We start from the raw sequence: 24,638 nt of genomic DNA on the forward strand, positions 1-24,638 counted from the left end.
GGCCTGGAAAGACCAGGGCATTCAATTTAAGTTGCCACATTAGTTCTTTCTCATCCAACTTTAAAGATACTGGGCCACCCCTATTACTCTCATCCACCTTGTCAATAACGAGAAAGACGAAGCCATGCCCAGGATGGTCCTTAATATGTCTGGCTAAAGCATTATTTAGATTCATTTTATCAATGGCATACAGATGTTCATAGATCCTATTTTTAAGGGGTCTCTCTGTTTTTGCCCACATAAAAGGCACCACATAACGTGCAAGTACTCAGGTAAACAACCCCGTCTGAGTTGCAGTTAAATTTACCTTTAATGTGATATTTTCTATCTAATATTGTAAAGGAATTCCTAACATTAATATATTTACACCACCGGCAAGCTTCACATTTAAACATGCCACTGTGAGGTAAATATTGTTTAGGGATCTCATTCTCCAAAATATATTTAATATTCATTCCTTTCCTAAATAACACATTAGGTAGATTACCCACACATTTTTTGACAATGTTGTCTTCAATCAAAAAACACCAATTCTTAAAGAGACTAGATTTTAACGATTGATGTTCATGATTTATACACAGTAATACCCCAGGACATCGGGTGTGACTGGATAAGAGAATTTCTCTTACAGAAACATGTTAATGGGTCCAGTATTGACCTTGTTATCTATTTACTAGAACTAGTCCTTAAGAACAACTATTTCGTCTTTGATAAAGAGTTTTATTTACAAAAAACGGGTGTAGCCATGGGTTCACCTTGTGGGGGCACTTTTGCCAACACTGTAATGGCTTTTTGGGAAAAGCATTTCCTATTCAAGAATGATGTTTTCCAGCAAAAGGTAGCCTGGTACACCCGTTATTTGAATGACATATTCATCCTTTGGAAAGGTGTTCAAACTTCAGCTGAATCTTTTATTCAACATATCACACATTATACTCATTTTTTTTAAGTTTACTTGGGAATTTTGTATTGACAAAATCTCATATTTAGATGTTGAATTGATTAAAGATCTTCCCAATATGAGTTTCATCTCTAAAATATTTAGGAAACCAACTTATTCCAACGCTTTCCTCCACTATTCTAGCTCTCACCCCCTATTTCAGAAAAGGGCGGTAGTTAAAGGTCAACTTGTTTGGGCAGCTAGAATGGTCTCCTTAGAGAGTGATTTTTTGGAGGAATGTAATTTGTTGAGGGAAATGTTTGTCAAAGGTGGGTACCCCAGTGGATTATTGGATGACCTTATCCGTGAGGTTCACTATAAAAGGGTGAATGGAACTTTTAAACCCTTATTAAGGAAAGATGAGCTGGATGTAGCCTCTGGGTCAGATTCTGGTGCCTTGAATATTAACACTGTGGAGAATGGTATGAGGGATTTTATAGTTGACCATGATAGTCTAACAATTGAATCTAATCTCCCCGCTGTTCCTTTGAATCAAGGAATTGAGAAATTGAGTTTTATTACCACCTTTTCCATGGATGCCCCCTTGTTAAAATCTATTCTCTTTAAGAATTGGTGTTTTTTGATTGAAGACACCACTGTCAAAAAATGTGTGGGTAATCTACCTAATATGGTATTTAAGAAAGGAATGAATATTAAATGTATTTTGGAGAATGAGATCCCTAAACAATATTTACCTCACAGTGGCATGTTTAAATGTGAAGCTTGCCGGTGGTGTAAATATATTAATGTTAGGAATTCCTTTACAATATTAGATAGAAAATATCACATTAAAGGTAAATTTAACTGCAACTCAGAGGGGGTTGTTTACCTGAGTACTTGCACGTTATGTGGTGCCTTTTATGTGGGCAAAACAGAGAGACCCCTTAAAAATAGGATCTATGAACATCTGTATGCCATTGATAAAATGAATCTAAATAATGCTTTAGCCAGACATATTAAGGACCATCCTGGGCATCGCTTCGTCTTTCTCGTTATTGACAAGGTGGATGAGAGTAATAGGGGTGGCCCAGTATCTTTAAAGTTGGATGAGAAAGAACTAATGTGGCAACTTAAATTGAATGCCCTGGTCTTTCCAGGCCTCAATGACTCTGTTTCCATTAGAAGTATTTTAAAAATGAGGGCCCTTAAAAGGTAATGCTTAGTTTTATACATTTGTATTTATATGTATATGTATACATTTTTATATATACATATGCATATATTTTATGTATATATTTAGTTTTTTGTATTTAACTTAATTTGGATTTCCATAGTATGTTATAAATGTATGTATATATCTTTTGGTTCATAGCCCTTTAAATGGAGGCTGGACTTTTTAATTTTGTAATAATGTGTGGTGATGTCAATTAATTTTGCCTATTTAAGCTTTGTATTTTACTTTTTGAATTTGTCTGATGAAATTTGCTAACTTTTAGTAAACAAAAGCACTTACAACTACTACCTTTTGAGTCTTAGTGTGTTTTTTCCTCCTTATGGTGTTTTAAATTGGTATAGGGAGAGAGCTAGCTGTATGATGGGCAGAAGGAAGGTTGGTATATTGTGTGTGCAAGAGACCAGATGGAAGGGGAGTAAGGCTAGGTGTATCGGAGGTGGGTTCAAATTGTTTTATCATGGTGTGGATGGGAGGAGAAATGGCATAGGGGTTATCCTGAAGGAACAGTATGCTAAGAGTGTTTTGGAGGTGAACAGAGTGTCGGATAGACTGATGTTTATGAAGCTGGAAATTGATGGTGTAATGATGAATGCTGTTAGTGCATATGCTCCACAAGCTGGGTCTGCAATGGATGAGAAAGAAACATTTTAGAGTGAGTTGGATGAAGTGCTAATGACTGTACCCAAGGGTGAGAGACTGGTGATTGGAGCAGATTTCAATGGGCATGTTGGTGAAGGGAACAGAGGGGATGAGGAAGTGATGGGTAGGTATGGTGTTAAGCAAAGAAATGCAGAATGTCAGATCGTAGTGGATTTTGCAAAAAGGATGGACATGGCTGTGGTGAATACGTATTTTAACAAGAGGGAGGAGCATAGGGTGACATACAAGAGTGGAGGAAGATGCATACATGTGGATTATATCTTATGTAGAAGGGCCCGTCTGAAGTAGATTGGAGACTGTAAAGTGATGGCAGGGGAAAGTGTAGTTAGGCAGCAGAGGATGGTGGTTTGTATGATGACGTTGGTGATCAAGAAGAGGAGGAGGAGTGTGAGGGCAGCACCAAGGATCAAATGGTGGAAATTGAAAAAAGGTAATTGCGAGGTGGAGTTCAGGGAAGAGTTAAGACAGGCACTGGGTGGCATTGAAGAGTTACCGAATAGCTGGGTAACTACAGCAGAGCTAGTAAGGGAGATGGCTAGAAAGGTGCTTGGTATGACATCTAGAAAGGGGAAGGAGGACAAAGAGACCTGGTGGTGGAATGAAGAAGTACAGGACAGTATACAGAGAAAGAGGTTGGCAAAGAAGAAGTGGGATTGTCAGAGAGATGAAGAAAGTAGACAAGAGTATAAGGAGATGAGGTGCATGGCAAAGAGAGAGGTGGTGAAGGTTAAGGATAAGGCGTATGAAGAGTTGTATAAATGGTTGGACACTAAGGAGGGAGAAAAGGACCTGTACCGATTGGCTAGACAGAGTGACCGAGCTAGTAAAGATGTGCAGCAGGTAAAGGTGATAAAGGATAACGAGGGAAACATACTCACAATTGAGGAGAGTGTGTTGAGCAGATGGAAAGAGTGCTTTGAGGGGCTGATGAATGAAGAAAATGAGAGGGAGAGAAGGTTGGATAATGTGTGAATTGTGAATCATGAAGTGCAGTGGATTAGCAAGGAGGAAGTAAGGATAGCTATGAAGAGGATGAAGAATGGAAAGGCTGTTGGCCCAGATGACTTACCTATGGAAGCATGGAGGTGTTTAGATGAAATGGCAGTGGAGTTTTAACTAGATTGTTTAATGAAATCTTGAAAAGTGCGAGAATGCCTGAGGAATGGAGAAAAAGTGTTTTGGTACTAATTTTTAAGAATAAGGGTGATGTGCAGAGCTATAGTAACTACAGGGGGATTAAATTGATCAGTCACAGCATGAAATTATGGGAAAGAGTAGTGGAAGCTAGGTTAAGAAGGGAGGTGATGATTAGTGATCAGCAGTATGGTTTCATGCCAGGAAAGAGCACTACAGATGTGATGTTTGCTCTGAGAGTGTTGATGGAGAAGTACAGAGGTCAGAAGGAGTTGCATTGTGTCTTTGTGGACTTAGAGAAAGCATATGACAGGGTGCCTAGAGAGGAGTTGTGGTATTGTTAGAGGAAGTCGGGAGTGTCAGAGAAGTATGTAAGAGTGGTACAGGATATGTACGATGGTAGTGTGACAGCGGTGAGTTCTGTGGTGGGAGTGACAAATGCATTTCAGGTGGAGGTGGGATTACCTCAAGGATCAGCTCTGTACCCTTTCTTATTTGCAATGGTGATGGACAGGTTGACAGACGAGATTCGACAGGAGTCCCCATGGACTATGATGTTTTCAAATGACATTGTGATCTGTAGTGAGAGTAGGGAACAGGTGAAGGAGACACTGGAGAGGTGGAGATATGCTCTAGAGAGAAGAGGAATGAAGGTCAGGAGGACTAAGACAGAATATATGTGTGTGAATGAAGGGGAGGATAGAGGAATGGTGAGGATGCAGGGAGTAGAGTTGGCAATGGTGGATGAGTTTAAATACTTGGGATCAACAGTTCAGAGTAATGGTGAGTGTGGAAGAGAGGTGAAGAAGAGAGTACAGGCAGGGTGGAGTGGGTGGAGAAGAGTGTCAGGAGTGATTTGCGACAGACGAGGACCAGTAATAGTGAAAGGGAAGGTCTACAAGAGGGTAGTGAGACCAGCTATGTTACATGGGTTGGAGAAAGTGGCATTGACAAAAAGGCAGGAGTCAGAGCTGGACGTGGCAGAATTAAAGATGTTAAGATTTGCACTGGGTGTGACGAGGTGAATAGGATTAGGAATCAGTATATTAGAGGGTCAGCCCAGGTTGGAAGGTTTGGAGACAAAGTCAGAAAGGCAAGATTGCATTGATTTGGACATGTGCTGAGGAGGGATGCTGGGTATATTGGGAAAAAGATGCTAAGGATGAAGCTGCCAGGTGACAGGAAAAGAGGAAGGCGTAAGATAAGGTTTATGGATGTGGTGAGAGAGGACATGCAGGTGGTTGGTGTGACAGAGCAAGATGCAGAGGACAGGAAAAAATGGAAACAGATGATCTGCTGTGGCAACTCCTAACGGGAGCAGCAAGAAGGAGGAGAAGGAGGAGGAGGAGGAGAAGGAGAAGGAGAAGAAGGAGAAGCAGAAGAATAAGGAGACTATTATTTTGTTGTACATGAAGTGCTGTGATTGCACTCTAATTCTGAGAAAAAGATAAGCTTGTTAAAAAGAAATGTGCTTGAACTGTTGCTTAGCTCCTTTCAGTGCTGTTAAGATATTTTATAATGCTAAGGAATTAATAGTCGCTTTGCAAATCATCACAAATCAGCAGTGCAAAGATAAATGGTTTTAAAAACTGTAAAACACAGCACTCTGTTTACCTTTTTGTCTGCCTGTCTATCTGTTCATTCTCTGTGATACACACACACACACACACACACACACACACACACACACACACACACACACACACACACACACACACACACAGACAAATGCCAACCAGCCATGCATGCACGCACATGAGCACATACACACACGCACACACGCACACACACACACACGCACACACACACACACACACACACACACACACACACACACACACACACACACACACACGCACACGCACACGCACACGCACACGCACATGCACCCTAACAAAGAAACAAGCAAAAGTATGGCGGGCAGAGCAAAGTGTCTCAACAGATTTTAACACATTTGTTCTTTTGAGGTGAAAAGTCTGGCATTGTGTGACAGAACTAAGTATTTCAGTTTTCAGATCTGTAAAATGCTTCACACTTGTACACATTTTCTGTAATTAGTAATACATCAGGGCAGCTCAAGCTCCATGTTCTACAAAAAATTATGAACAAGTCACTCCAGTTATAACTCACTGGTCATGTGTTCTCAGTATGGATGATGGGATTCACTTCAACAGTGCAGCTAAGAGAAGTTCTCCGTTATTTCTTGACATCCACATGTTGAACAAATAAATTGATAATGATCAGGGACTTAGTCATAGTCCTTTAGTTTTTTAATAATTTTTCAGTAAATTAGACTATTAAGCACAAGAGTCTTTTCGTGGACAACGTACAACATTATACGGTTAAGTGAGAGTGGTCATTGTAACACTGCCTACAAGTGCAGACAGAGGGATGCAAACCAAGGACTACAGAATGAAGCTCATTGTTATGATAAAGTATCCGACCAATTAGTCAGATTGTAACAGTTTATAGTTTCTGAGATGTAGTATATCTAGGAAGGATTCTGAATATGAGCAAATTTACTTTGAAATATTACTAACTATATTGCACCTGCTGGCCTCTGGCATGTACTATTGCTTTAAGGTAACCCACTGGAAATAAATTATTTTCACTGTGTTTTCAAAGCTAAAAGCCACTGCTTTAGAATTATTACTTATTTCAGAACACATGCAAGTGTTTTGACTACATTATCATGGCTCCCATTAATAACTTGAAAAAGTTATAAAACATGATTTATACCTTCATATTTTTTATTAAAACTGCTTACGCAAGTACTATATTAGAATGCTTATGCACAAATATGAATCATTCACTTTGTAAAGGCACTTTATGTTCTGGATAGATAACATTCATGAATATGTTTTCATGGCTTCCTTTCAAATTCAATCAATATTTTTCTATTTGTGCTTATTTCTTCATCCAAATTAGTATTTAATTACATTTGATACAAACCCTATGTTGCAAATGCAACCCATGAATAATAAAAAGCAGGACTTTGTATTACTTATCTTGGCTGTTTTGTAAACTTTGCATTTTTTTATATTTTGAGTAGTAATATAATGTGCCTTTTGCATTTAATTATTTTGACGATACATTATTTCACAAGTATTCTTATTTATTTGACGTTTGTTGACCAGGATAGTCTGACTGAGCTAATTGCCCTTTTTCAGCGTAGACCTGGGAGGAAAAGCTCCACAAAACAAAATTAGCATCAATTTTTATAACCGGAATATACACTTCAGTGTAGAAAATCATTATGCAACAGCTATTACAAAATTCAAGAAGGATGAAAAAAGCAGTTATTGAGGCATTTACATACAGTTATGGAGACTATAGACATTTTGGAATGGTAGTAGCATATCTGACTGGAAGTAGGACGATGTTTGAGTGATTGCCAGGGACAGCAGAGCATTTTGAAACACGTTTACATATGGTTACAGGAGGTATTGAAAAAAAACATATATTTTTTTTGTTTTTTTTTATTTTTAGAGCCAAGCTGTTCATAGAGGGCAGGTGGTTGGAGACAGGTGCTAGGTAGTGCAGGAGGATAGGCAGAATTAAGAGACTATCATGTAACAGGAGGAGTTAATTATTGAAAGGTTAGTGGACGGATGAGTAGAAGATGGGGAGGCATAGAGGTGAGGTGTGGGGAAGGTGTGTTGAGGAAGAAACAAAGTTCAGGTGGGATGATTATAATGACAGATCCAGGTACTGGACAGGTGATTTTTGAGAGCTTTCTTAAAAACATGGGCCAAGATAATAGTTCAGAGGGTCATGGGAAGCTTATTCCAAGATAGAGCAGGGAAGTAACTGTAAAGATTCTGGCCAAAAGTGTTTTAGGGTTTATATATCTGTAAGAGACATTGGTCTCTGCTTCGGAGGAGATGAGGGGGGTATATAGGGAAACTAGTGTGGAGATGTTAGGGTAGGATGAGGACTTATTTAGGATAGAGCAGATTATGAAAAGTTGAGAAAGCAAGAGCGATGAGGAAATTCTAACAAGTCGAGTGTCTTTAGAGTGTGACAGTGGTGGGTTTAGAGGGGAGATTGGCAGCAAATCAAGCAACTTTATTGTAGGTGTCTTCTAGTTTGGAATGAAGAGAGGACAGCAGGTTTGTTAGGATTTGTGAGCTGTAGAACAGGTTAGAGAGAAGGTATGCTTCAGCAAGTGAGATTCTTGAATCAGGTGTGAGGAACCTTTTGTTTCTGTACAGCAGGTCGAGTTTTAGATCTGTTTTCTTTATACAGTGAAGTACATGAAGGTCAAATTGAAGTTGGTCGTCTATGATTGCTCCAAGGAGCTTTGTGTGGGTTATCAGTTTGATGATTGTTTTATTTAGGGAAGAGATGGAAAATGAGGATTTGAGATGAGAGAAGGATCTAGAGAGGAAGAATAGAAGTTTAGACGTTTGGGGTCAAGTATAAGTTGGTTGTTAGTAAGCCGTGACTCTGTGAGGTTGAAAGACTCTTGTGTCAAGGATAGTAGATCAGAGGGGTTATCTGTGATGGAGATGATGTTAGAGTCATCTAGATACTTTATAAGAGATGACTGTGACAGGATGTATAGAGTTGGTTTGTGACTATGTTAAAGAGAAGGGGACATAGAAGAGAGCCTTGTGGCACTCTCATTTTGACAGGGAGAAAGGGGGAGAGAGCAGAGAGCCATTTCACAGATTGTTGTCTGTTGGTAAGGTAGCTATAAAACCAATAGATGGTTGAGAAAGTTTGGCAAGAAGAATGGGATGAGAGACAGTGTCAAAGGCTTTGTAGCGGTCAAGAAAGAGACAGGATACAAGTTTGTTATTGTCCCTGGCCTGGGAGATGGAGTTTGTAAAAGAGATGAGTGCAGTAGTGGTGCTGTGGTGAGGGTGGAAGCAGTGCTGGGTTGGGGTGATCAGGTTTTGTAGAGTAATCTAGGTCATGATTTGTTTGTGAACACAGTGTTCAAGAATTTTGGAGAGGGGAGACAGTATGGCAGTAGGTTGATAATTAGAAAGCTCTATGGAGTTTACACCTTTGTGGATAGGAATGGAATAGAATTTGTTTTCCAGAGAAAAAGAACTGTGGATTGACTAACAGAGAAATTTATGAGGATGGAAATGGGAAGAGAGATAGCGTTAGCAGCTACCTTGAGGAAGAAAGATAGCAGGTGATCTACAGCTGGGGAAACGGTTTGAGCTTTAGAAGGAGATTTTTAATATAGCTAGTAGGAATAGGATTTAGTGAGAAGTGATTTTGTTGCAGAGGGAGGGCAATGGGAGGTGAGGGGTTGGTAGGGTTGGAGGTTTGCATGAGTTTGCTGATGGTATCAATGAAGTAGGAACTGAAAGGGGATGCAGTTTCTTGGGGTGTGTTATTAGGGCAATGGTTAGAAGTAGAGTGGTTACCTGAGTGGAGAATTTGGTCAATAGAATTAAAAAAATTCCTGAGGTATCTGCAATCAGTGGATGGAGGTGTGTGGTAAAAGTTCTTTTTGGCAGAGTTTGTGTGTTTTTTTTGGCTAGGTGGCGGAGTTCTCTGTATTTTTGGTAGTGTGAGGGAGAATTAGATTTACACCAGAGTTTCCAGGCAGAATCTCTGTTGTGGATAAGTGATTGAGTGGAGTTGGTGAGCCAAGGAGAACATTATGGTTCTGGGAGGAGCAAGAGACTTTAGAGTGTTGAGAAAGATTCACCTGAATTGTATAACAGTCTCATCTAGGGGTACAAATGAGAGGAATGACCAGTCTATAGAGGAGAGGGTATTGTTAAATGTTACAGGGTTGAAGTTGCTCAGTCTATGACATTCTTTGTATTTGTGTGGTCTGGAGAGGAGAGAGGAGAATCTTAGCACTCGTACTGGAGAGTGGTCACTGATGGAATCAGATAGGGATTCACGGTGGTGGTAGAGGTTAGGATGAGATACTAGAATCCAGTTTGGAATAAAACTGGTGTTGGAGGGTTTACTATGGAAAGTGGGGGAGGACATAATTTGGGTGTATCCATATAGGTTAATACTGGTGGAAGGGGAGTTAGAGCTGAGGGTTTGCCAACTAATGTTGACATCACCCAGTATAATGGATTTGTTAGCTATGTGATTGGATAGCCAGCAAACAATTTGTTCTAGTACTGGTATATTATCGCCAGGAGGTATGTAAATAGCAACTACGGTTATGGTTTTATCGACATTGAGTTGGCATTTGGCGATAGTAAGTTTAGAAGGTGGAAAAGAGGGGAGAGGGTTGCTGAGGGGAGATACTATGATGTGGTCAGAGTACATAATGGCTATACCTCCACCTTTTTTATGTGTATGGTCAAGGCGTAGAATGTTGTATCCAGGAGGGAGAAATTCTTTATCAGTGTTATGTGGTTTGAACCATGTTTCAGAGAGAGTGACTACATTGGCCCCTGTTCACTTTTTGCCCTGTCACTATGGTATTTCCTCTCTTTTTCTTTTGTGACTACAGAGGTGATACGTTTGCTTAGGGTACATATTTCAGGGGTGATACGTTTGCTTAGGATACATATTTCAGGGATGATACGATTGCTTAGGGTACGTATTTCAGGGGTGATACGATTGCTTAGGGTACATATTTCAGGGGTGATACGATTGCTTAGGGTACATATTTCAGGGGTGATACGATTGCTTAGGGTACATATTTCAGGGGTGATACGATTGCTTAGGGTACGTATTTCAGGGGTGATATGTTTGCTTCGGGTACATATTTCAGGGGTGATACGTTTGCTTAGGGTACATATTTCAGGGGTGATACGATTGCTTAGGGTACGTATTTCAGGGGTGATACATTTGCTTAGGGTACATATTTCAGGGGTGATACGTTTGCTTAGGGTACATATTTCAGGGGTGATACATTTGCTTAGGGTACATATTTCATGGGTGATACGTTTGCTTAGGGTACATATTTCAGGGGTGATACGATTGCTTAGGGTGCATATTTCAGGGGTGATACGTTTGCTTAGGGTACATATTTCAGGGGTGATACGATTGCTTAGGGTACATATTTCAGGGGTGATACGATTGCTTAGGCGATTTCAGGGTGATACGTTTGCTTAGGGTATATATTTCAGGGGTGATACGATTGCTTAGGGTACATATTTCAGGGGTGATACGATTGCTTAGGGTACATATTTCAGGGGTGATACGATTGCTTAGGGTACATATTTCAGGGGTGATACGTTTGCTTAGGGTACATATTTCAGGGGTGATACATTTGCTTAGGGTATATATTTCAGGGGTGATACGATTGCTTAGGGTACATATTTCAGGGGTGATACGATTTATTAGGGTACGTATTTCAGGGGTGATACGTTTGCTTAGGGTACATATTTCAGGGGTGATACGATTGCTTAGGGTACATATTTCAGGGGTGATACGTTTGCTTCGGGTACATATTTCAGTGGTGATACGTTTGCTTAGGGTGCATATTTCAGGGGTGATATGTTTGCTTAGGGTACATATTTCAGGAGTGATATGTTTGCTTAGGGTACATATTTCAGGGGTGATACGATTGCTTAGGGTACGTATTTCAGGGGTGATACGATTGCTTAGGGTACGTATTTCAGGGGTGATACGATTGCTTAGGGTACGTATTTCAGGGGTGATACGTTTGCTTAGGGTACATATTTTACTCTTACTCTGACTGCATTTTCTTCGGTTCATAATGAACCTTTGCAGCAATGTCATAGCATTTTTCCTTCCCTCAGTATATATGAAAACTCTTTTTCATTTTTTTGATTCTTATAACACGTTCTTTCTCTATTTTTAATTTCACTTTCCCTTATTTTTTTGATACTTTCTTTTTAGCTTCGTCATTAAAACTGTATTTACTCCATAGACTATGACATTCCTGTGTACGCCTCATGCATGTCGAACCGTATCTCATCAGCGATTGGGTGATTTGTTTCCTCCCTGATCCCTATTTCCCTCCTACCTTGGGTTCCCTTTTAGGTTCATAGATTAGTACTAGGCTAACTGCCCTCGTCGGCCATTTTAAACCTAGCCAATTACCCCATGTGAGAATCAAACCCTGCACCTTGTGCCTGCAAGGTAAACACCTTGACCATTATGCCATCCTCCCACCAGTTTGCTGTGTGGTGCCTTTGATGTGAGCCTACCCCTTCCTCTTGGTAAGATTTTCACTAATGGTAATATTTCTTTCCAGTGTTATTTCAGTTTCCCCACTTCATTCCTTATTTTATACAGCTTTTGGCATCTTATCCCCATGTCTGGTAACCTCATGTATAATCCATCCTCCTGCATTACTTTTACCCTTCCATCTTTGATTGATTCTGTTATTAACTTTTGTACCCAGCAGTCAGATAATTTTCATTTCTCTTTCTTCCCAGATGCTACCCTCTTTCTTTATTCCACAGATATATATATATATATATATATATAAAACTCCCAATTCTGCCTCACTTCCTATTGAAATATTATCTCCCCAGATCTTCTATGCCATCTTACAGACCTCTTGTTCCCACCCACAGTCACAGCACACATGCATCATTCCTGTCTCTTGCTTTTGGCATTTCCAACATCTATTGTCCTTTCTATCTTGCTTTACCAATCTCTTGGGTGTCAGATGTCATATTTGTATCACTCTCAAGCTCTGATCTCCTGCTTTGTATACTTTCTATATGTGACCCACTCCCAGAATTGTATTCTGGTAGAATCCTGCAGCCCCCATCCTTCCTGCTTCACTTTCTCAATTCTCTCACATTCCCTATATTTAGACCTTTGCCCCTTCTTGCTCTTAGCTCTTGCAAATAATTTTGGTCCTTTGGCTCCTTTGCCACTTTCATTTTCTCTAAGATGTCATTCTGTCTCTGTTTGTCCTTTCCTTTCTTTTATATAGGATTTCCTGAGGTCCAACTGGTTCCGCAACTGGGCCTCTGGTATCCAGTGTTTTTGCACTAGCGCCTCAGTTGTTTTGAATCTTTCTCTGTCATTTGTTTCTATGTGTACCAAATCTTTCTCTTGAGCTATTACATTTTTTTTTTAAGATTTCTTCATTTTTTTCCCTATCCTTGCTCCCACCCCCCTTTAGTGCACTCATTTCTTTAAATGCCACTTCATTCTTGTCTTTTATTAAGCTTCTCTATGTGCCCCTCTCCCTTGCTCTGTATTTCTATCCAGAGAATGATGTTACACATATATAAAAAATATGCATGAGTTCTGCGGGCTCCCTTGTCCTATTTGTTATCATGTTTGCTCTGCTCACTTTTTTTCTCTTACCTTTCCCAACCCAGTCGGCTATGTTTTTTTTTTGTTGTAGACGTTTGTCCCTTGATCTATTTGTATGATGTAGAGTAGGTAGGAGATTCCCTGTAGTATCATAATCCTGGCTGCATTAACTCCTCCATGCATTGTATATGACCCCCCCCCACCCATCAAAAAGCATCTTTTAGCCCTTATTTTTTTAACTTACTCCAGGTCTCTCTGTCTCTCTCCCTCTCTCACAGTGGCTTAGCATAAAGCCCTAAGTATGTGGAAGACCATGCCTCTTTTATTTCACCTGTTCCTCCCTTTCCACTTCCTATTCTCACTAACATGATCTTTTTTTGTTCTACCCACATCCAGCCATTTGTTTAAAATCCTCGATTATCTCCATTATAGCTGTTGTTGCTGCTTCTTTATCCTCAGAGATTAACATGCATCACCTGCATATGACAAAACAATTAGATTTCTCTCCCCTCCTTTTCTTCTAACATCACTAACTTGTGTCTGACTTTCAGTGACAGCTCCTCGGTCACAGGTTCCTAGCTTCTTATTAGGCTATTGACCCAAAAGGATATTTAAAAATCTAGCTAGGCACTCCCATGAAGTTTTCCCCCCTTATAAATAATATATGAAATACCCAAGAGTGATAAAACATTCACAAGTTGCCCCTTTTCTGTAAAGGATGAGGGTGCTTCTCTATGGATTCATTTGTGATTTCCCATCCATTTGTCCAGACGACATTTAAATAGAATAAGAGAAAAGTTTATGTGGAAAGGAAGGCAATTCCAAAGAAGTGGAATTCTTTGGAATGCATATCTATCCCACCAACATGTTCTATTCATGTTGAAGAAGAGATGAAGATCGCCTGAGCGTATGTTTTCGTTACCATTGGACTTCCAGATGTGCAGTAGTTATGAGAGGATAGGGTCTGATGAGGCTCTGTATGCAAGGCAAATGTCACCCATCAGCAGTCTGCATGGTACAAAGAATAAGAACAAGCCTTTGAGATAAACAATATAATTCTTGTGATTTAGATCCTTGATTTTCTTGGTGAGAAAATGTTAGGGCTATTCAAGTGGTGTTAAGTGTTTGGACAGGTACATGACAAAGGGGGCATTATACTCCATGATTGTCCTAATAAGTTCCAAATACAGTGGGATAATGACCTCCCCAACTTGGGTACCATACCCTTACTGATAAAGTGCCCAATGAAAAATAGCATGCTTACCATAGTGGATACACGGTGATCAAAGGACAGGTCACTGTCTGCATGTGTTCTCAGGTCACTAACTACTGGAGATCAATTTCAAAGGGTATGTTATCACTGTGATAGTTGCAGGGGACATTATGCTTACAGAATGATACCATTATACATTTTTTGGCATTTAGTTTTAGTCCATGTTTTGGCACTACTATTTGTTTGGGAAAGCCCCTCTTGGAGGATCTTTATGTCCCCTGGAGAGATAATAATAGCATCGAGCTTACAGTTATCAAACATGGTCAACCATAACCCTTTACCATTAGCTTTGACTTCCAAGAAGTAAATGCCAAACAGGAGTAGCCCAAGGACAGAGTCATAGGTATACTGCAGTGGACAAAACATTTGGTGGAGAAGGAGACACCCACCTTAATTTCATGTGTTCTATTTGTGAGACAGTTTGCTATCCGCAGGGCCACATAGAGATTAATATTTAGCTGGGACAATTTATTAAAAATACATGAATGTGGAATGGTATTAGTTCATAGGTTCATAGGTGTTTACTAGGATAATGACCACAAGGGCTTTTTCAAGCCTAGTCATGCATCCCAAATCTTTGACAAGTTCTGATACCCTTGATAAGTGTAAGTATGGGCCTGGGAGATGAACAATTTACAGATTACCTGTGTGCATTAGAGACATAGGCACCAAGCCAGGGATTAATTTCTAGCTTCCCATCCAATTGTCCAAATTGCACTTGAATTGGGTTAGGGAGGAACTCTGCTTCATATGGATGGGAGCCTGTTCCAGAGAAGGAGTAGTCTCTGGGATACATACCTTTTTCTCCAGCAAGTCTTATTTATATCACTGGCAAACTTTGTCTTTAGAACAGGTAATTCTGGAGCTTGGTGATATCTAGATATGAGGTATTTGCCTTGGCAAGATCTAGATATGAGGTATATACAGAATTTCCCCTCATCCATTGCCTCTTCTGAAAGAAATTGACAAGGTCAAGTAGGCAGGATCTGCCCTTGACAAACCAAAGTGGCCAGGCTCAAGGATTTGTAGGTTAGCTATATCATTGTTTATTAAATCCATAATTATCCTTTTCATAGCCTTACAAATGAAGGTGGTCAGACTTATGGGTCTGTGACACTGTGAGTCACTAGATTCCCCGTCCTTGTATTGGGGGGGGGGGGTGACTGTTGTTGTCTTCCATTTGTTCGGTGCAAAGCCTGTTTGAAGGCTGATGTTGAATGATTTCAGCAGATGGTTTAACAGGTCCTGATTCAGGCTAACCAGAAGACATTCTGGCATGTTATCTGGTCCCATAGAAGCTGTGTTCTTGGCCTTATATAATATCTTGAGGACTTGTTCTTTGGAGATATGTGGGGGCTCTAGAAGCAGGTATCTGATTAGGGAAGGTGGGTGGGTATCTGAAGTTTAAGGTAAATTTATTTGCTAGTAGATTGGCTTTGTCCTATTGGTTTGAGTATGTAGTATCATTAGCTACTAGATCTATGCAGTGCTAGGCATTGTTTCTGAGATTTCTAAAGTTAGAGAAGGCTTATTGTTGGGCTGATTTCATCAAGATGCAGAGTTCCCCTTTCTTAGTATAGCAAGACATTTTTAGATACTTGAGAATTAGACTTATTTTTGTGTGCAATGAGTTTTTTTTTCTTTTTTTTTATTATAGATTCTGCTTATATTAGGGTTCCACCACTGGGGTTTATTATTGAATTTGCTGTTTTATTTATTTTTGAGGAGGGGCAGATGCATCTATGCAGCTATTTACATGCACGTGGACTTTGCAAATAAAGGATTATGCATAAGCAATGGAGTCATCATGGTGGTGGGTCACCATTTAACCGGGTCATCACTCAGTTTTAGTAAACTGGCCTTTGCATAGTTTTTGAAGACTAAGGTATTGGAGAATGTTTCTAGCCTCAACCCCAAGGTGACTGTGACTAACTTGTGGTCCAATCTGACCAGGGGAGAGGTTAGAATTGCTAGAGAGAAAAGCTGCCTCATACTTGTAAAGACCAAGTTCAGGACTTTATTGTACCTGGTTGGGTATGGACTAACTGGCCCACAGAGTTTGCATTGATGCAGTCCCAAGAAATTTGTGCAAGCATGTTTGAAGCTACATAAGTCTATAGAGGGACAGTTGAAGTCTCCTAGGAGAATGGTGTTTTGATTTAATTCATATGGACTCCATGCTAGTTAGGCATGAGGTATGGGTTGAAGTGGACATAGAGGGGTTCATGGAGTCATCAGTCATGTGATAAGTAATTTTATTCATAGTTTGTTCGATGTGGAGTGGTTCCAGGTTGCTATCTTGTCTAATGAGTCTGGAGATGAGATGTTATTTTAAGAATAGACACACATCTACCTTTGGTTCCTACAAGTTCACTACAGTTGTTATAAACATGATTTGCACGTAAACTGTTGCTGTCAGTTTACTGAGCCTTGTTCTATTTTACTCTCATTTATCTGTGCACGTTGCATTGATTTAATAGTGTTACTGGTGGTAAACAGCCTTCTGAGTATGAGTAGTAACTTTATTTATATGACACATTTGAAAACCTTCTTTCTTGCAGCAAACAAGGTAAATGAAGCAAAACTAATATCCATCTCTAATTAACAGCTTGAGCAAAGCTATTCATCCTTGCAGAAATTATTCAAGGAGAATTAAAAAGATAAATTACAGCTTACAATCACCGAATAAGCTTTTACGTGCAATGGTATGTAAAAGTCTCACTTAACATCTCCCTTCCTTTTCATGTTTCTGGGAAATGTTCCAGACTTCATGCTACAGGGGCAATTTCCAGGCTGCTTCCTCCTGTCAGACTTCACTTCCCTGGAGACTCCTTGACACACTCCTTTCCTGACCCAGGGTTCAGCAAAATATGAATCTACCTCTGCCAGATTCTTTGCCCCCCTGTATCTCATAAATGGATCCTGTTTCTTTTTAAGACTGGCACGGTGGTTCTTACAGCCATAATGTTCTCTTGGCTCAATAGTCTCAGCAGCTACTGCAGTAACACAGGACCCCCCTCCAGCAGTGAATTATTGGTTTAAACCCCAGTGGATGGGCTTGTATATTGGGACAGACCATTTCATTTTAAGGTGTTTTCAGTCTAGATGATAGTTAATCCTAAAATTGTAGGGCTGGAGGATCAGCAAAAAATTAGCCCATTTGTAAGTACTACATCTATAAATCTATGAAGGGGGCATGGTCCATAGCCAGCATAAATTCACTTCTTACTAAATTGCATTTAAGGGTGATAAGGATTAAAATTAACAATAATTATATAATTAATCTTTTAACCTTGTACAGGTCTGCCAAGCCCAGAACTTTCTATGTACTGTAAAGGTGATCTAAAGGATCTTATTCTGATGCAGATACGGATAGTGAGTCCTTCTCTCCCCAAAGCTCTTCCCAGATTATGAATCCTTGATGAAAGCCTCAGTCTGATGAAGCCCTCTATGTACTGGCCTGTTGCTCCCTTGCTACACCTCAAAATGTCAATATGAGTCTAAGGTAGAAGGTGCAATCATCTTGTGTCATCACATCAGTGATGCTTGGGTTCAGGAAATGATGTCTTTGAATCCTGAAAACATCCAGATATTGCTGCCTCTGTCTCAAATAATGCCTACCCCCACTCCCCACATTAGAAAGACTCTGACTTTGAATGCTAAGGTTAAAATATTTGTGAACTATGAGGTGTCAAGAAAAAGCTGACATATAAATGACTCCCTGTAATTTTGGCTATGGCAGTAGGCTGTGGTATATGGTTGTGGAAGGTGTCTACAGAGGTTCTTATTTTTTAACCATGTGAATAGAAAAGCCATTTTTAGTACCCTTTTCTGGAAGGAGATGCTATTTAGACAGGCCTCTCAGCATTTAGTGGACAAAATGAGGAAAAGGGAACAAGCTTTGGATATTGTAGAGGTCTGTATGGTTCTCTCCCCACCAACACTGATTTGAGCAGGTCAGATCAGTACAAACTGAGGACAGCCCCAAAATCATCTGTGCTCACAAGCCATGCAGGAGAGTAATTATTCTTGCTTGGCAGTAGGCAGCGTAAAGTCCTGATTACAACCCAGTTTTGCAGTGGGGAGGATGGGGTGGAGGAATTCAAGCTTGTTCATTCTTGAGGAGACATCACACAGGATTCCAGTGAAGCTAACAATCAAAACAAACAAACAAAAAAACCCTTGGAAAACCAGTCTTGGTATCATAATTCCTGTAAAGAGAGCCACATTTTGTTTATATATTGACCTTTATAGGAATTTCTAGCCCATAAGTTCTTCACATTGAATTGTATGTGAGTTCCACTGATTTCCAATGTTGGGTGCCTTTGAATCTTTGAAAAACATGAAAGGGCTGTCTGTTGGGTATGGTTTATGAACTACATATTGCCCCTCCATTTACGCATGAAATTGTGATCATATATGTTTCTCCACAAATGATTATTTAGTTGCCTTTATATTATGGTTTAATAACACTTGAAAGCTGTATAAGTATTGAAAATTGCGCTTTAGACAAATGATGATCTACATAAGTTATGGCATGCAATATCAGTGGTGCAACAGGTAGCACATTAGCCTTTGGTTGAGAAGGCTGTGGGCTCTGTTTCCACATCAGGTAGCTCGAGTGATGATACTGCAGTTTAGCATATGGATGGTGTTGCAGTCATGAGAGTATTGTCTTTCAAATGAGACATTAATCCATCAGCTTAAGTTGAAAGTAGCTCATGTCAATGTAAATGATCCCATGGTATCTACTGAAAAGAATAGTGGAAGTTCACAGATGTCCTGCCGAATGTCCCCCATTAGTAAAAATACCACCTCTGGTGTCCCTTGAAAATAAGCCAGCAGCTTAGTGGGAATAACCTGGTTAGCAAAAGATAAATACATAAATAAATAAATAAATAAACCTGATAAATGTAGTTCATCAATAGCAATAAAGGAAAACACAACCATTTGGCATAATGGTCAAGGTCTTTGCCTCACATGCAAAAGGTACAAGGTTCAATCCTGTTTAAAGTTTGCATGTTTGCCCTGTGTCTCTGTAGGGTTCCTACCACCTCTGAAATACATGCTGAGTGTTTCCATCTCAAATTCACCAATGAATGGAGCTGTGGGTAGCAGCACAGATTTTACATGTTACCCTATAGAGGGGAAGAGCTGTACAGACCAGACAATTTGGGCATCTACTGTGGTGTGCAGTATCCTCAAGATAGGAGAACATGGACCACAGACTGCACACCATGACAGGGCTAGCCACTCGATGGTTTAAAATATGGCTGTAGAGGATTCAGTCATGTTGACTAATGTCATCAAATGGGCATGGGGATTTGCTGGTGATAAGTGGGTTGAGGACCAGCCTACTCTGGCTTGTGCCAGGGACCCATGCTAACAGTGAGAGGGTTGTATGTGCCTCTGTTGGTCAGAGTGTACCTGCCATAAAGCCCAGTAGCTCTGAGTCAATAAGCTGCTGGCCGGCGGGTGTCCAGTTGACCAGCCTGGGTTACCTGAGATAGCTCTGTTGAGCAAAAGCAAGACATAAAACCAATCAACTTGCCAAACACTAAATAAGGATTGCTACACTCAGTGTAGGTTCACTGATGGGATGGAGCTTGGGCGTGGATAACATGATGGTGTGGAGGAGGCTGGGCATCCTATGTATCCAGGAGACAAGAATGAAGAGCTCTACAGCAAAGCCACATGGCTTGGGATCCAGAGTCCACTTCTCAGGAGTCAGATAGGCTACAGATTATGTGGGAATTGTGGTGAGTGAGAGTCTTCAGAAAGCAGTGAGGCATGTCAGCAGAATTAGTGACAGACTCATGACAGTCAGACTCCAGTCTAACGATAGGACAGTATGCTCCATAGCATTGTTGTGATATTGAAGAGAAGCATGCATTCAGACAGCAGGTGCAGGACCTACTAGAAAAAGAAGGACAACAGAAACTGTTATTGATTATGGGTGACCTGAATGCTCACATCAGGGCAGACAGAATGGAATATGAGGACTGCCTGGGTCCACATGGGTGGGGCAAAAGGAATAAAGAATGAGAGGCCATTCTAGACTTCTGTCTGGTCAATGGCTTGACAGTAGCCAACACATGGTTCAAAAAGTGAAACATTCACAAAGTCACATACAAGAATGGCCAACATGCAACTCGGGTAGAACTCTTCCTAGTAAGGAAAGGGAACTGGGGTAGAATCAGTGATTGCAAAGTCATCCCCAGAGAAACAACTGGTCCACAGCATAAACCATTAGTTGACACAATCAGTGCAAGAAGTGGTCAGAGAAGTCTCTAAGGTCAACAGAGACCAGGCTGAAGACCTTGGAAGTTGACTGGAGAGAAAGTATAATAGTTCACGGAATCAGTGATGGCTCTAACACCTCAAGAAGAAGAGGAAAAGGTGGAGCTGAAGAAGAATGGCAGCACCTCACGACAGCAGGTGTCAGGACCACAGAACAGGTATGTAGCCAGGCCAGGTATGGAAATAAGGTACATAAGGAAAGCTGGTGGCGGAATGCAGAAGTCCAGGAAGTCATAAGAAGAAACAAGGGGTGCAGGTAAAAGTGGGGGACAGAAAAGAAGGACCAGGTTATGAGGGAATATTTATTGGCTAAAAAGAGGGTAAGAGAGTTTCAATAGCAAAGAACAAGACATCAGAGGCACTGTACTAACTTCTGGAAAGTCAGTTACTAGATGGCACAAAGAAACTATTTCAGGCTGCAAGACAAAGGCAGAACAATAAAGAAGATAGTCAGACAGCCTTCTTAAGGAATGCCAGCAACAACCTCAGTCCACAGGGCATCAAAGGCAGATGGAAAGAGTACTTCCAACAGCCAGCAGCTTGCAAATGAACAAAATCCCACAGAAACTGTACTACATCAGATAAGGCCTATGCTGAGAGAAGAAGAGGAGCCCACCCTAGAAGACGTAAGAACAACACTAAGGAAAATGAAGTCCAGGAAAGTAGCAGGCTCAGATGAGGTCACAGCAGATATGATAACGATGCTGGGAGAGATAGGGGAGAAAGGCTCCTAGGGGTACTCATAGTAGGGTATCCCTGATGACTAGAGAATAAGCATACTCATGCCAGTGTAAAATAATAAAGGGGACATTCACAACTGTGGGCACTACAGAAGTATCAAACTCTTGTCACATTGCATGAAAGTTCTGGAGAGGGTGAATGATAAGCAAATACGCAGAGTAGACGAAAGTAAGATGGCAGTTGAGCTATTTGGATACAAATCAGGATACAGCACAACTGACCCAATGTCTGCAGTGAGACAGATATTTATTATATTTTATTTTACATTTGTTTACCAGGAAAGTCCAACTGGACACAGGTCCTTTCTCAACAGAGGCCTGGGGAGAAAAGCTTCAATTAATACATGTTTACATAGAATCATAAATCACATGAGAATAACATACAAACACTATAATGCAATTATTAATTAATAAGATAGTTGAGAAGAAGCTAGAGATGAGGAAAGAGTCCAATTGGATGTTCCTAGACTTGCAGAAAGCATATGACAAGGTCCCAAGAAAACTAATTTGGACAGATCTGTGGTGGTTTGAAGTCCCAGAAACATCGATAGTATTAATGCAGGCTATGTACAATGACCCAATGACTTAAGTAAAAAGAGTGTTCAGTCCCACAGAAGGATTCCCAGTGGGAGTGGGCATACACTGGGGCTTAGCTCTGAGCCAACTGCTGTTCATACTGGTGATAGATTGCATTAGCAAACAGGACGGAGGGGGCAGATCAACAAAGTTGCTGTATGTAGATGATGTGGCATTTCAGGCAGATTCTGAACAAGATCTTCAGCAAAGAATAGGAGAATGTAATGCAAAACTGAAGGCACATGGGATGAAACTGAGTGCAGATAAGACAGTGGTAATGGAAACAAGTGGAAGAAATCAGAAGATGCCGAGAAAAACAGATTATCATCTTTAAGAATCTGGAAGGGATGGTTGAAGAGAAGGGAAGTCTGAATGAAGAGGTCAAAGCTAGAATTAGAGGGGCTGCAGTCAGCTAGCATAGAGTTTCAGGTGCAGTGTATGACAGAAGAATGCCAAATATACTGAAAAGTAAAGTGAACAAAACAGGGGTGCAACCAGTACTAATGTGTGATACAGAAACCTGGGCAGTAGAGGCAGAGCAGATGAGAAAGGTAGTGCTGATGAAAATGACCTGCCTGAGATGGGTGGTAGGATGCATACTATGTGGCAGATGAAGAAATGAGGACATCAGAGCAGAAACAAAGTAGATCCAGCTGCAGAAAAGATCAATGAAAGCAGATTATGGTGGTCGGACATGGGTGCAGAAAAGCAGAACATGATCTGGTCAAGAAGATTTGGGATGGACAGGAAGAGGACAAGTAGAAATGAAGGACATCCCGCAAAGAGGGGATGGATTGTGTGAGAGAAGATCTGTGACAGTCAGGCATCAATGATGAAGAAGACAGGAATGTAGCACTTAACTGAGAGGGAGGGTGCCAGTTAAAACAACATCCTGATACCAAGTAGAAAATCAGAAAAAAGGGGGCTAATGATGATGAAAATCAGGTAATGTAAAGAGCGGTTAAACATTAATAGAAAGCAGATGAGAACAGTATTTTTACTAACTTCTGTGAGAACTGTAGACATTCCTTCTAACTATAATGTGGTAAATGTTCTACCAAACAATAAAAAAAAAATTCCATTGTGTTCTGAAGTTAACCGATGAAAAATTATTTGATTTAAAGCACCACACTGACTATCTGATTTTCACCTTCGTAGCTGAACATCAGCTGTGACCAGCTTGTCTTTTTATTCATTGGGTCTACCAGACTTGCCTTAGCCACCTGCAAGCCCAACCTGACTCCATGTCTGGGGCTGATGAGTAGATTAAGGACATTGCTACAGCATCATACTGCCTTGACTCCTGTCCCCCTAACATCGGGTTTGCCACCTCTAAAATCCCTATCCTCAGGATATACAAGTGCATCTGCACACATGCAAAATCCCAGCTAAGTGGCTCACAACCCATGCAACACTGAGCTGACCAGGTTAGTGCATGCTTATTGCGGTGAGTAGAGAATGCATCCCACCCCACAGGATGGGTGGGCCAACATTAGCAAATCATTCCCATCCTCAGCTCCTGTATCCATCCTGCCATATGGGTTATCTGGGGTACAATAAGGGCTTTATCCAGCTGCACTACAGGCCACTACTCACTGACCCTGATCTTATCTTTATATTCAGGCGTCCAAATATTTTTGCGAAAGTTTATAGGCTTATGTTCCATGCATAATAATGGGAGTGACTGATCTGGGTGCAGAGACCAGTGAAACGTTTGTGCAATCAGGCACTGAAATGTGATGTCTATGACTACTAGAAAATAAATAAATAAATAATGATCTGAAAATGTGTTCCACAGAAATCTTCACTAGAAAACAGAAGTGTATCCAATGATAATCAAGACCAGCCTGAAGTAAGACGTCCAACAAAAAATATAAGTGTACAGCCATTTAAGATAAACAAGGAAGACATCAACAAAACTAGGATCATGCAAAAAGGTAATATAAATAAATAAATAAATACATAAAAGATGCATGGTATTGTGTTATGTTTGAAATGTGGAAATGCAATTGCAGCTTTTGCCATGTTAACTTGAGATGTCAAATTTTATTTATTAATTAACTGGAAAAATATCATGCTACCAACATGGAAAGCTTACAAAAACATATACCTTCACTAAACTTAAAAAATAAACCCCCCAAAAATATATAATGCGGTTGTAAAATCCAAAGTATAACTTTATTCACAACACACTTCACAGTAACTGCTTTTCTCCCTTCCTGACTTCATCAGACTATGAAAAAAAAAAAAAGACTCTGGTTCATACCTCTCAACCTGGAAACATCAAAAATCTGGACAAGGCCCATGAAAAATAGGTACAAATCTGTATGCTGATTAACATCTAATTTGCATACCTACTTACATAACTCCACCCACTCTGATGGAATTGTGGGATACCAACTTTCAAACAAACTGAAAAACAGAAACAAAATATGGCACCAGAGTCCCCCTGCAGCCATCCAATGTCCCATTAGCTGGCTATTTCGCCCCATTTACCATAAACACTAGTGTTCATACTGCTTTACTTGTACAATGATTATTTGGATTTTACTTTTACATTTTACAGCACAACAATGCACAAACACTAAGACATCTGGTAAACAAAGCAATACTGTCTCACAATGAAAATAGACTTGGCATTAAAACTACTCTGCCCTT

The 24,638-nt window shown here is 40.3% G+C and overlaps 1 protein-coding gene across 1 annotated transcript in view; it reads left to right on the forward strand.

Moving 5' to 3' along the window:
• Positions 1 to 24,638, forward strand: part of SIRPB2 (signal regulatory protein beta 2) — a 105,595-nt gene that overhangs the window by 54,591 nt on the left and 26,366 nt on the right. The window contains exon 4 of the mRNA XM_044090422.1: positions 23,779 to 23,917. Coding sequence (XP_043946357.1) covers positions 23,779 to 23,917 — 139 coding nt within the window. The remainder of the gene's footprint in view (positions 1 to 23,778; positions 23,918 to 24,638) is intronic.

The sequence above is a fragment of the Protopterus annectens genome, chromosome 12.part0, assembly GCF_019279795.1.
Source record: "Protopterus annectens isolate FY-2018-M chromosome 12.part0, PAN1.0, whole genome shotgun sequence".
In the NCBI taxonomy this organism is placed as follows: domain Eukaryota; kingdom Metazoa; phylum Chordata; order Ceratodontiformes; family Protopteridae; genus Protopterus; species Protopterus annectens.